Source organism: Podarcis cretensis (assembly GCF_951804945.1).
Source record: "Podarcis cretensis genome assembly, chromosome: 9".
Classification (NCBI taxonomy): domain Eukaryota; kingdom Metazoa; phylum Chordata; class Lepidosauria; order Squamata; family Lacertidae; genus Podarcis; species Podarcis cretensis.
In genome coordinates this window covers 15,353,831-15,365,891 of record NC_137178.1, presented here as the reverse complement: position 1 = coordinate 15,365,891, position 12,061 = coordinate 15,353,831, and the positions used below count along the sequence as shown (strand labels likewise).

At 44.0% G+C, this 12,061-nt stretch overlaps 1 protein-coding gene across 7 annotated transcripts in view; it reads right to left on the bottom strand.

The window, feature by feature from the left end:
* ARHGAP24 (Rho GTPase activating protein 24) overlaps positions 1–12,061 on the bottom strand; it is a 415,806-nt gene that overhangs the window by 11,799 nt on the left and 391,946 nt on the right. For all 7 annotated transcript variants that reach the window (XM_079990832.1, XM_079990834.1, XM_079990831.1 and 4 more), the window contains 3 exons: positions 2,272–2,404; positions 1,240–1,313; positions 26–147 (listed from right to left, as the gene is read on the bottom strand). In XM_079990832.1, the coding sequence (XP_079846958.1) occupies positions 26–147; positions 1,240–1,313; positions 2,272–2,404 (329 nt within the window). The remainder of the gene's footprint in view (positions 1–25; positions 148–1,239; positions 1,314–2,271; positions 2,405–12,061) is intronic.

Sequence of the window (12,061 nt, the reverse complement as noted above, 5' to 3'; positions counted from 1 at the left end):
TGGCAGGTTTTGCTTTCTCACTCACCTTCCATGATGGTTAAGGGATCCTCCACTTTGGGACGAAGGATGTTGGGACCAAACACAGTAGCCAGGTTTTGCACACTCATTTTGTTGACTCCGGAATAGGACTGAACTTCATCAAGGAATCTGTTAATGCATCCAAAAAAGCATGGGGGAGGGGAGGGGAGGGGGGTCCAGAATCAGGATTCAGTCAACTATAAATGACAGGGCTGAACCAGGTGAGATGCTATTCATGCAATTAGCAATTATGCATTAATGTGCAAAGGAGACATGCTCTCTCAGCCACCCTAACCCTGATATAATCCCCCCCCCCGTCTCTTTTCCTTTGTGTGTTGTATTTTTGTTTTTTTATTTGAATGTAAGTCTGCAGATAGGGAGTGTCTTGTTTTGAGTGGAGCTACCAGACTGGTTACTGGGAGCGGTCGCTGGGGGCATATAATAACACCAGTCCTGAAAGACCTACATTGGCTCCCAGTACATTTCTAAGCATAATTCAAAGTGCTGGTGCTAATCTTGAAAGCTCTAAATGGCTTTGGCCCTGCGTATCTGAAGGAGCGTCTCCACCCTCATCGTTCAGCCAGGACACTGAGGTCCAACTCTGAGGGCCTTCTGACAGTTCCCTCACTGTGAGAAGCCAAGGCAGAGGGCCTACTTGGTAGTGGCGCCCGCCCTGTGGAATGCCCTCCCATCAGATGTAAAGGAAATAAACAACTATCTGACTTTTAGAAGATATCTGAAGGCAGCCCTGTTTAGAGAAGATTTTAATGTTTGATGTCTTACTGTGTTTTAATTTGTTGGAAGCCACCCAGAGTAGCTGAGGTAACCAATCAGATGGGTGGCATATAAATTATTATTATTATTGGTAGTAGTATATTCTTTCCTCACAGAGGTGAATTTGGTGTCTTCATTATACAGCTTTCACAGACATGCTTCTTTACTCTGACCTTTGAGAGAGAGATATTTTAGGGCCCACTCTCGTAATTCTAATTTACTTTAAGCTGCTTTAAACGTTTGCCCTGGGACCTTACAGCAAAGTCCAGGTAATAAATCAATAATGATAACAGCAACAACAAGAAGAAGATGTAGTAGAAGTAGTTAAAATTTAACTGTTCTGTTGTTACTCCTTAAAGAGCTGTTCACAGGCAACTGTTCTATCTAATGATGTCTTTGGGAGTGCTAAGGCAATCAGTGCTTTGAGATTCTTGTCGGGATATTTACCTGCAAATATACTTCAGCAGGTTGAAGTTGACAGGTGGCAAACTCTTCACTTGCTTCACCAGTTCGTTCAGCCCCTGTGTGAAGATGAGATCTGCGGCATTAGAAACCCCAAAGAAAGGGACCGAAATGTAATACTCCCCACTTTCCTTTAAAAACTATCCATACAGATTGTGAGGGGTGATTGCAGCTGCTCACATGTGTTGAGACAATTCACAGCTGCCACCTACAAACACCCATTTCCGATTGCGAAAGGAAAGCGATGGTTGGCTTAACATGTTTGGTTCCAGGAGATGGTTAGAAGGCCCATGATGGAGCCGCTTCTAAGCACGTCTGGTTCTTCTGTAGCTGTGAGAGTGGAGTATGGATCTCCTTACAACTCTCAGCAAAACCCTTAGCAGAAACTACAGCTCCCAGGATTCTCTGGGAGAAGCCATGAGTGTTTAAAGTGGTATCATAGTGTTTTAAATGGACAGCATGGATGTGGCCTTTGTCCTATTCTTAGGTGTATGGGGAAGGGCCAGAGCTCAGTGGTAGAGCAAGAATGAGGTCCCAAGTTGAATCTCTAGCATCTCCAATGAAAAAAGGAGCCAGAAAGAGCTCTGCCTGAGACCTTGGAGAGGCACTGTCAGGAGACAATACTGAGCTACACGGACAAATAGTCTGAGCCGGTATAAGGCAGCTTCCCAAGTTTCTTTTTTAAAAAAATCATTTTTATTGATTTTCCAATAAAACAGCCAATTAACATATCCATATCATTAAACAATAAACTAAAATTAAAAAAGACCAAATTACAGTCCAAATTATTAATTATTAATTATTTTTTCCCGGGCTCTCCATAGTCTGGACCTCTGAAGTGTATCTCCAACATCTTCATTCCAGGCAGCTTCCCAAGTTTCTAAGGTATATCATGGAAACAGCCAACATAAAACGAAGGCGACCAAACAGGAGTTAAATCACTTCACTCAAAATCCCTCAATAAGACTGCCAGGCGCCTGATGATTTCACACACTGGAATCAAGGCCGCAAACTCACCGCTTCCTCTTCCTTGCTGAGTAGTTTGGCGCAGGCAAGAAAGTCTTCATATTTGGCATATGGAATGACTGGCTCTGGGAGTTCTCTGAGGTACAGCTTCAAAAGCGATGCCACTGTGTGTACATCTGTGTTTCTGTCGGGAGGGAAGGGATGAGATTACTGCTGGAAATGTAGCGCAAGGCACCTAGAAAGCTATTGCAGTTTTCGTGCAGATCTAAATACATATTTTATTATATAAAGGGTAAAGGGGACCCCTGACCATTAGGTCCAGTTGTGGCTGACTCTGGGGTTGCGGCGCTCATCTTGCTTTATTGGCCAAGGGAGCCGATGTACAGCTTCCGGGTCATGTGGCCAGCATGACTAAGCTGCTTCTGGCAAACCAGAGCAGCGCACAGAAATGCTGTTTACCTTCCTGCCGGAGTGGTACCTATTTATCTACTTGCACTTTGATGTGCTTCCGAACTGCTAGGTTGGCAGGAGCAGGGATCGAGCAACGGGAGCTCACCCCGTCGTGGGGATTCGAACCGCCGACCTTCTGATCAGCAAGTCCTAGGCTCTGTGGTTTAACCCACAGCGCCACCCGCGTCACTTATTATATATATTATCACACCCAAAATTTGTTTAGGTACATATTCTATTCCAACGCACACATTTCTAAATGTGTTTCATCCTGAAATACGCAAAAGGACTGTTAATTTTGAGACGTTTGTCATCTGAAGGATTTGTATGCTGCAATCTGCACATCTGTCCGAGAGGTGTGGCTTAGGTCACTTCTCATTGCAGTTCAAAGAAAGTGAATTCATCAAGAATTCCTACTCTTGACAGAGTTATTCTCCTCTAAGAACTGGTCTAAACCCAGCTAAAGCAGCCACCATTGCCACATCCTAAGGCAGCAATTTCTGTAAGTCACTTAATTTCTGTGCACAAAATGAATGCTTACTCTTTTTTGTCTTAGGTCTGTCTGGAAGCTACTCCTAATTGACTCGATAAGATAAGCCCCAAGTTTTACCACATTATAAAAGAGTGAGAAAAATTATCTCTATCCATTTATTTCAAAACCATGCATATTTCTTTGCCGTTGTTTGTAGCTCAAACTAAACCCGTGTACCCTGCACTCTGCAGGCTGCAATATTTTTAATGAGCTCGACAGGTGGAAGGCTTTGGAAATTGCTCTGTATATCTATATATTACCACTAGGTGGTGATGTTGTAAAATAAGATTTATACAGAATACTTCCTCAGGCCAAAGCAGCTGCTATTCGTTGCAGAGTATTATTGCGGTATTGGCCTTAATAACTATTCTAGAGGTGGATGGTGAGCCTGCCTAATGAGATGTGAGCTGCTCCTGCACCAGAGCATAATTTCTAAAATGAGAGAGATGCCAGGTTTTCAAATATCTGGCGTTTCAAATATCACATATCTGAACTGGGGAGCCTTCCTGCTAATCTCTGATTACTAGGAGCACAGAGGCTTTCAGGGCAGCACAGAAATTGGAGACTACTTTCCCCCTGAAAAAATCCCCCCCATCCATTCTGACAGTGTTTTGGGGAGCATACTGTGGGATGTGAGACACAGAGCAGTCAAGTACATCCCTAGAGTGAACATAAAAAAGGGGATGTCTGGACCAGCCAATCGGAACTTCTTGTTTCCTCCTAGGCTGGGACAGACTTCCTCTGCATGTGATTAGAGGTGGGTGTGACCTCACCTGCCCAGGTAACAAAAGAGCAGGACTGGTCAGCCATCTCTCTCTCTCTGACTACATTCGTCGAAGAAGGAACACCTGCTTAGCCAAAGATGCTCTCTTGGCTTCCAGCCAAGAGATGACAAAGGAACTGTCTCTTTATGGGATAGATTCCAGGTATGTTACTTTTGTAACTTAAGTCTGCCTTCTGGGATCCAATTGTGAACAGAATGTGTGAGTAAACTCTTTTTAATATACTTTTATAGAAGACTGTGTCGTGTCTATCTTTTTATGAGGGACTAAATGGAGAATTGGGATGCAGGTAGTGCTGTGGTTTAAACCACAGAGTCTAGGGCTTGCCGATCAGAAGGTCGGCAGTTTGAATCCCTATGATGGGGTGAGCTCCCATTGCTCGGTCCCTGCTCCTGCCAACCTAGCAGTTCGAAAGCATGTCAAAGTGCAAGTAGATAAATAGGTACCACTCCGGCAGGAAGGTAAACGGTATTTCTGTGCGCTGCTCTGGTTCGCCAGAAGCGGCTTAGTCATGCTGGCCACATGACCCAGAAACTGTATGCCGGCTCCCTCGGCCAATAAAGCAATATGAACGCCGCAACCTCAGAGTCGGCTACGACTGGACCTAATGGTCAGGGGTCCCTTTACCCTTTACCTTTTAATGGGGAATTACCAACGAAACTTATTTTAGAGGCTTTAGCGAGCCTGAGCAAACGCATCCGCCGCACAAGTTTTAAAAAGGGGATGTTATTCTGCTAAATTGTAGAACTTGTTAGCACAAGTTGGAAAGGATATAATCAAACAGTATATCCTCTCCTACATCCCTGAACATTCCCACACATACAAACAGAAGCAAAAATCTTCCCCTTCCAACATGACAAGTTCCTCGATATTGAACACACTTGTCCTCATCTGTTCAGGCAACATGCGGTTGCATTGCACATTGCTTCCATTCAAATGCAGCGAGAACCACTTTGAAAGAGATGATCTGAACCACAACGCAGAGTATGATGCTCCAATTCTCTTTGCAAGGGAAATTGGGAGGAAGTCATGAAGAAGTTGCAATCACTCTAAAGGAAGTAGTGCAAACTGTGGTCCCCTCCCCACAGAGAATCCCTCTATCTCTCTTGGCAAGTACTTTGGTAAAGGAGGAGAAATGGATCCTAATTTTGCAGCACCTTTGCCTTAGGAGAACATTGCTCTTTTGGAAGGAACTCTGTGCCATGCTCTTTAAGAGGAAACAGTGAAAAAGGAACCCCTTTCAAATTTGGCACATTCCTGTTCATTTGGCACCCCTGTCCTAATTCTTGGTGAAGCCTGAGGGAAACAAACCTTGACTAAGTCTCACTTTCTCTTCCCACAACCCACACCATTTTCTTTTTTTCTTTAATAATTTATAAAAAATTATAATTTTTATTAGTTTTCCATTTAACAATATATAATCACATCATTATTATCCACTTTACCTCTCTGGCTCTCTAGAGCCTGTCGACTTCATTCCCTCCTATCTCACGGCTTTCAAAATTAACCTTAATATCATCGCATTTTATATGTTTTCCAGTTCTGATTACACTCATTACAAAATACCTCAAAATTTAAATAAATAAGAAAAGGGAGAAATTTCCTCGTTGCAAGTCTTCAGACAACCCTACTAGTGATGTTAATTGCTTATAATATTCTTTCAAATATTGTATAAATTTTCTCCGGTCCTTTTGGAATACTTGATCATGCTGGTTTTGGATTTTTCCCGTCAGCTTCGCCAGTTCCCAAACACACCATTTTCACCATGCTCTGCTTTCTCCCATTTAAATAAACTTAAGGGAAGTTGGCAGTTCCAGTTTTTCATTTTTCCTCCACCAGCTGCTCATGAAAAAATCAGGAAAAGTTTTTGGGTGAGGGAGCAACAGAGAGTACAGTGATGCCCCGCAAGATGAATGCCTCGCAAGACGGAAAACTCGCTAGACAAAAGAGTTTTCCGTTTTGGAGGTGCTTCGCAAAACGAATTTCCTATGGGCTTGCTTTGCAAGACGAAAATGTCTTGCGAGTTCCTGTGGTTTTTTCCCCCTGTCCCCCCCTTTTTCTAAGCCGCTACGCCGCTTATCTGCTTATCCGCTAAGCCGATAAGCTGCTAAAAGCCGCTAAAAGCCGCTAAACCGATAATAGCGCTAATCCGCTAAGCCGTCAATGGGCTTGCTTCGCAAGATGAAAAAACCGCTAGACGAAGAGACTCGCGGAAAGGATTCTTTTCGTCTTGCGAGGCACCACTGTAACTCAGTTTCTGCTCACACTGCAGGGAGACAGACAGTGGGCACCCCAGTAATTGATTTTGTACTTGACATTTTTGGGAATATAAAATCATTTTGCCTCTAGAGGCAGTGTTGTTGTGTGGTAAATAAGACTATTAAATGCGTATAAAATCATGGGTTGTGTGGGGAAAGTTATACAGACTCATTTTCTCTCACTCCTAACGCTGAGGTCCAGCGCCAAGGGCCTTCTGGCGGTTGCCTCATTACGAGAAGCAAAGCTACAGGGAACCGGGCAGAGGGACTTCTCGGTAGTGGCACCCGCCCTGTGGAACGCTCTCCCATCAGATGTCAAAGAGATAAACAACTACCTGACATTTAGAAGACATCTGAAGGCAGGCCTGTTCAGGGAAGTTTTTAATGTGTGGCATTTTAATCTATTTTTAATCTTTGTTGAAAGCCACCCAGAGTGGCTGGGGAAACCCAGCCAGATGGGTGGGGTATCAATAATAAATTATTATTATTATTATAGATCTTGGGAACATCCATGGGAGCTTAAAGTTAGAAGACTAGAGGTGCTTTCTGCCTGAGGAGAATCGGGTGAAGGAGTTCTGCCCCAAGCCAAGAGGCACTATACCAAAAGACAGCCAAGTTACCACTACTGCTGCCTTTTACTTAGTAAAAGAATTTTGGAAAATGATATATAATGAATTGAAAAAAGCGTTTGAAATAACTTTTTCTAAACCCCCCCCCCCGAGGCCTTTTTAAAAAAGAAAATCTAGGTGCCAAACTCCCAATGGAGCAGAAAGTATTATTTATGTATGTGACCACGGCTGTGCAGTTGTTATTGGCCTAGAAATGGAAAGAAGATAAAATACCAACCAGAGATTAATGGCAGATTAAATTGAGGGATTATGCCGAAATGGCAAAATGACCGGAAGAATCAGAAATCAGGATGACCAGAACTTTAATAAGGAATGTGAAAACTTAAAAAAATTCTTAAAAATCACTGTAGACAGTTAAAATTGTTAGTAGGATTGGAATAACACTTGTAGTTTAATGGTGAATTTTGGATATAATGGAGATGTAAAAGATTTGGGTTATTATAAAAGATGTAGGAGGAAATTACTAACAATAGGACCCACAAAGGGAAGGAGGGAAGTCCAGAAATTCTTTGGAATCTTGATTTTATGATGTATGTTAGATATGTGAGTGTAAAACGTTAATTTGAAAAACCAAATAAATCACACACATATATATATGGCATCCAAGTTATTTCCACACCGGAATATCCGACAACCATTTCTCCCATTCTCTGGCAGTAAAAAATACGTATTCTTTCTTTATTTCACCTGTATCCCATATTTTTCTCCAAAGAACTCAAGGTGACATACATGGTTCTCCTCATTTAATCTCCACGACAAACCCATGAAGTAAATTAGGCTGAGAGGCAGTGATGGCCCCAGTGAGCTTCATGGTTAAGAGGGGACTGATCCCTGATCTGCTAGGCCATAGTCCCAACATTTAACTACATTACCAAACTGGCTCTCAATTATATATTAAGCAACTAACAAATTGCTGGACGCCCCAAGTCAATTGCCTGGGATGGCTGCTTCACTGTGCCCCATGTCCTAGTTAAGTCAACGTTGAGTTTTTATATGAATCACATGGCAAAAGGAAGCAACTCCCAGTTTGCTAATCTTTCCACAAGGCTGCCACTGGTATTACTGTTTTGTAAACTGGGATTGCTTTCTTCTCTGTTTTCTGAAGTATTCGTTGTTTTGTTTCTTTCTAACAGCAGCTAGCCCTTATCCCAGGTCAGCTGGTCATGTAAACCCCATTGCAGCCCAACTGGACCCCAACGTAAGAAAACAAACCACCACTCAGTAGTGTGGAATCCTGCTGTGACAGGTAAAAAATGCTTCTGCGAAAGAGACGACCCCACTCTCAAAAACCTTCAGGACGTCTGTATCACAATTTTGTTTGCCTGTCAAAGGCAGCCATATCTAAATCCCTCCCTGTAACTATGGCAAGCAGCAAGCCTGCTATTTGGAGTGATTAGCACAGAATTTAATTAGAGAGTACATACCCTGAGGATTTTCTAAATTCCTGGCCCCTCTGTATTAACTCTTCCCCACTTCCCATTCTCTTCTCTCCCTTTAAATAAGGTATGCTGGCATAGCCATGTACAGACAAGAGCGAGACAGAGATGAGTTAATTGTTCATTTGATTGTCCAGCAGAATAGCCACCACTACTGGTCTCTAAGCTGCCCCTAGGAATATAATACAAAGGCTTTAAATACTGCAAACAGTCACAAATCCTTTCCTTTGCAATTAGGCAGCCCAGATCCAGGGCTCTTTTCATTCCAGCCCCTCATTGTCATCGACTTCCTTTCCAGCAGTTGCTGCGTCAACAACATTTTTTGCTTTGTGGCAATGGCAGACAGATCAGCTGTCAGGCTGATTACACAGCCTGGGGTTGTCTCTTCCTCCACTCCATAAACAAGAAACATGGAAGCACAGCAGGTCACCACGAACACATATGTAACATTTACAGTCACAGCCAAACACGTGTGAAGACTGAAATGTGTCCGTGGTATTATTGTCAGCGCTTCAAGAAAGCAAAGGCTCTGACTTCAGGTGGGAATTGAAGATGCAATAAAGCAAGGTAGTTCCAAAAGGAAGGGAATCTAAAGCTGGTTCATGTGTGTGGGATCTTCCACATGATTTGTCCAGGAGGTTGGCAATACTGTGGTCATGATGCCTCAGGAACTGGCATGGATCACATGCAGGCTCTGTGTTGCATGAATCTGGGATTTCTTCTGGATCTTGTTGTCAGGAGCTCAGCCTACACTCGAGTAGGATCCTGGCAGAGACACATGCCCGACTGGCATGTTCTCTCCCTCCTGGTCGATCGGGAACCTCAAAAGCTTTCTTCTGCCCGAACATCACAGCGACCGATGCCAACAGACAACGGCACACTTAGGGATCCACAGAGTCTGTGCAGTTCACATGACAGACCTCAGCAACTCAGCATTTTGGCTAATCTACTGTATTTACATATAAACACACACGGAGCACTGCAACATGGCTCCCCCTCTCTCTCTAGCATCAGACAGCAAAGAGAGAGAACAAAGGACAATAGTCCCACTTCACGGAACACAGTAACACAAACATCCTGTCTCCGTCACTTTGTGGAGTCAAAACATACATCATGTGATAGACAAAAATCCCATGACTGCAATCATGGAGCAGGAATTCTAACACTTGTATCCGAGACTGCCCTGGTTTTTATGCTGGTGAGGGACTTTTCAATGCCCTTTTGTCTCTCTTTCTGCCCCCATCACTTCCTTCCTTCCTTGATATGCAATGGGCTGCCAAGAGGAAGTGCGGCTTGTTCTTGCCCAAGGCCTGACCCAATCACTAGCAGGGGGTCTTTTTCTGAAACATTCACCTGCAATGGAAGTGTTGTAAGCAGCTAGGACTGCGGTATTTCAAACAGTGAAAATCTGGACAGAAAAGTTGCTGAGCTGCCATATGTCCAGATTTCATCGGATTTCCGCCAGGACGCTGCTAGAGACAGCAGTATTCTGGATATGTCCAGGAAATTCTGGATGTATGGCAACCATACTAATGGCCAACACAGACCTATTAATTTCAGTGGGGGTATTTTGATTGAGAATTAGTTGGATGCACCTGTTAGTATACCTGTTGTGGTAAATCGTTCATTCAAAATGGGCTAGCTAGTATCCTGGTTCACCGTGCTTTTGGAAAGGGGAACACATTTTATAATGAACCCAACAATAGATTAGGATCTTAGGGTCTTAGTAGACCACAAGCTTAATGTGAGTCAACAGTGTGATGCAGCAGCAATTTTTTTTTTTTTTTTTTTTTTTTTTTGCTAATGGTATTCTTGGTTGCATCCACAGAAGTACAGTGGCCAGATCAAGGGAAGTAATAGCACTATTGGTTGTTGTTGTTTAATCGTTTAGTCGTGTCCAACTCTTTGTGTCCCCATGGACCAGAGCATGCCAGGCACTATAGTACCACTCTATTCTGCGCTGGCCAGACCACACCTGGAGTACTGTGTCCAGTTCTGGGCACCACAGTTTAAGAAGGAGATTGACAAGACGGAATATGTGTACAGGAGTGGAACCAAGATGATCAAGGGTCTGAAAACCAAGTGGAGGAACAATTGAGGGAGTTGGGTATGTTGAGCTTGGAAAAGACTTGAGAGGTGACAGGCTAAAGTAAAGGTAAAGGTACCCCTGCCCGTACGGGCCAGCCTTGCCAGACTCTAGGGTTGTGCGCTCATCTCACTCTAGAGGCCGGGAGCCAGCGCTGTCCGCAGACACTTCCGGGTCACGTGGCCAGCGTGACAAGCTGCATCTGGCGAGCCAGCGCAGCACACGGAACGCCGTTTACCTTCCTGCTGGTAAGCGGTCCCTATTTATCTACTCGCACCCAGGGGTGCTTTCAAACTGCTAGGTTGGCAGGCGCTGGGACCGAACGACGGGAGCGCACCCCGCCGCGGGGATTCGAACCGCCGACCATACAATCGGCAAGTCCTAAGCGCTGAGGTTTTACCCACAGCGCCACCTGCGTCCCACCTTCAAATATCTGAAGGGCTGTCACATGGAAGATGGAGCAATCTTGTTTTCCGCTGCTCCAGACCTGAACCAATGGATCCAAATGACAAGAAAGGAGATTGCAACTAGATATTAGGAAAAATTTCTTGTGGCAAGAGCTGTGCACCAGTGGAATGGGCTACCGCAGAAAGTGGTGGATTCTTCTTCAAGGTTTTTAAACAGAGGCTGAACGACCATCTGTCAGGGATGCTTTAGTTGTGATTCCTGCATTTCAGGGCTTTGGACTGGATGACCTCTGGGGTCCCTTCCAATGTGGGATCTTTGGTAATTATATACAATGATGGCTGCTATATAAGCACGGGAATTGTTCCAGTGACTGCTCTATGTGGCTTACTCTGCACACATTAGGCCAAAGAACAGCAGAGTTATATCAAAGGATGGCTGACTCAGGATGAACTCCTGTATGTGCCAGTAGGACAAGGGCCTATGTGAGCCAAACAAATCTTCTCTTCAGGGTTGAAGAACGGTGCAGAAGTATATGAAATGAAATGAAAGCACCTAACCATTTTGTGCCCAACCAACGGGTCGCAAGAGTTCAGCTAGAAATGATGGTTCTGAAATGACTTGTATCTTTGAAGTCCATGTTATCTGTGCAACATCAAAGGGTTTGGAATCTACCCCTTGAACAGTATTGATGAGCATAATATGGCTTGCTGTTTTCCACAAAGGGAAATGATCTTTTTGCTGTTGAAGGAGCAACTTCCCCACTGACCTGTGTGCACGACTCGGAGCGCAGCGCTCAGCGAGGAACAGTGACAAATGAATACCTCCAGCTGAGGGCTATATAAAACCATTGCATTTCAATGTGATGGAAGCGAGATTCTGCCCCAGCCCTCTGGTGACCATGTGTTCTGCTTGTCTTGTGTTTTATTAATCTCTTTGCCAAAATTACAGTCTCCCCAGTTCCCAGGTGTGCTTGATATGCATTCCCTATATCTGTCATCATCACCCATTGGTCTCCGAGGATATTTCCAGACAACCAGGAGGGGAAAAGTTTTTCTAAATAAAAAAATGTTTTTTTCTAAGAAATAGCAGTATGCTTGAACTAGCCCAGATCTGGTGCTAGGAGCACAATATATCCTTATTTAAGTCCTGGGCCAGTCACCAACACTCAGCTCAATCAAAAGACCTGTCATATACCCCAGCCTGAGAAATGCTGTGGAAGCCTGGGATATAATGTGCTGAATAAATTGTGGATGGTGTTTT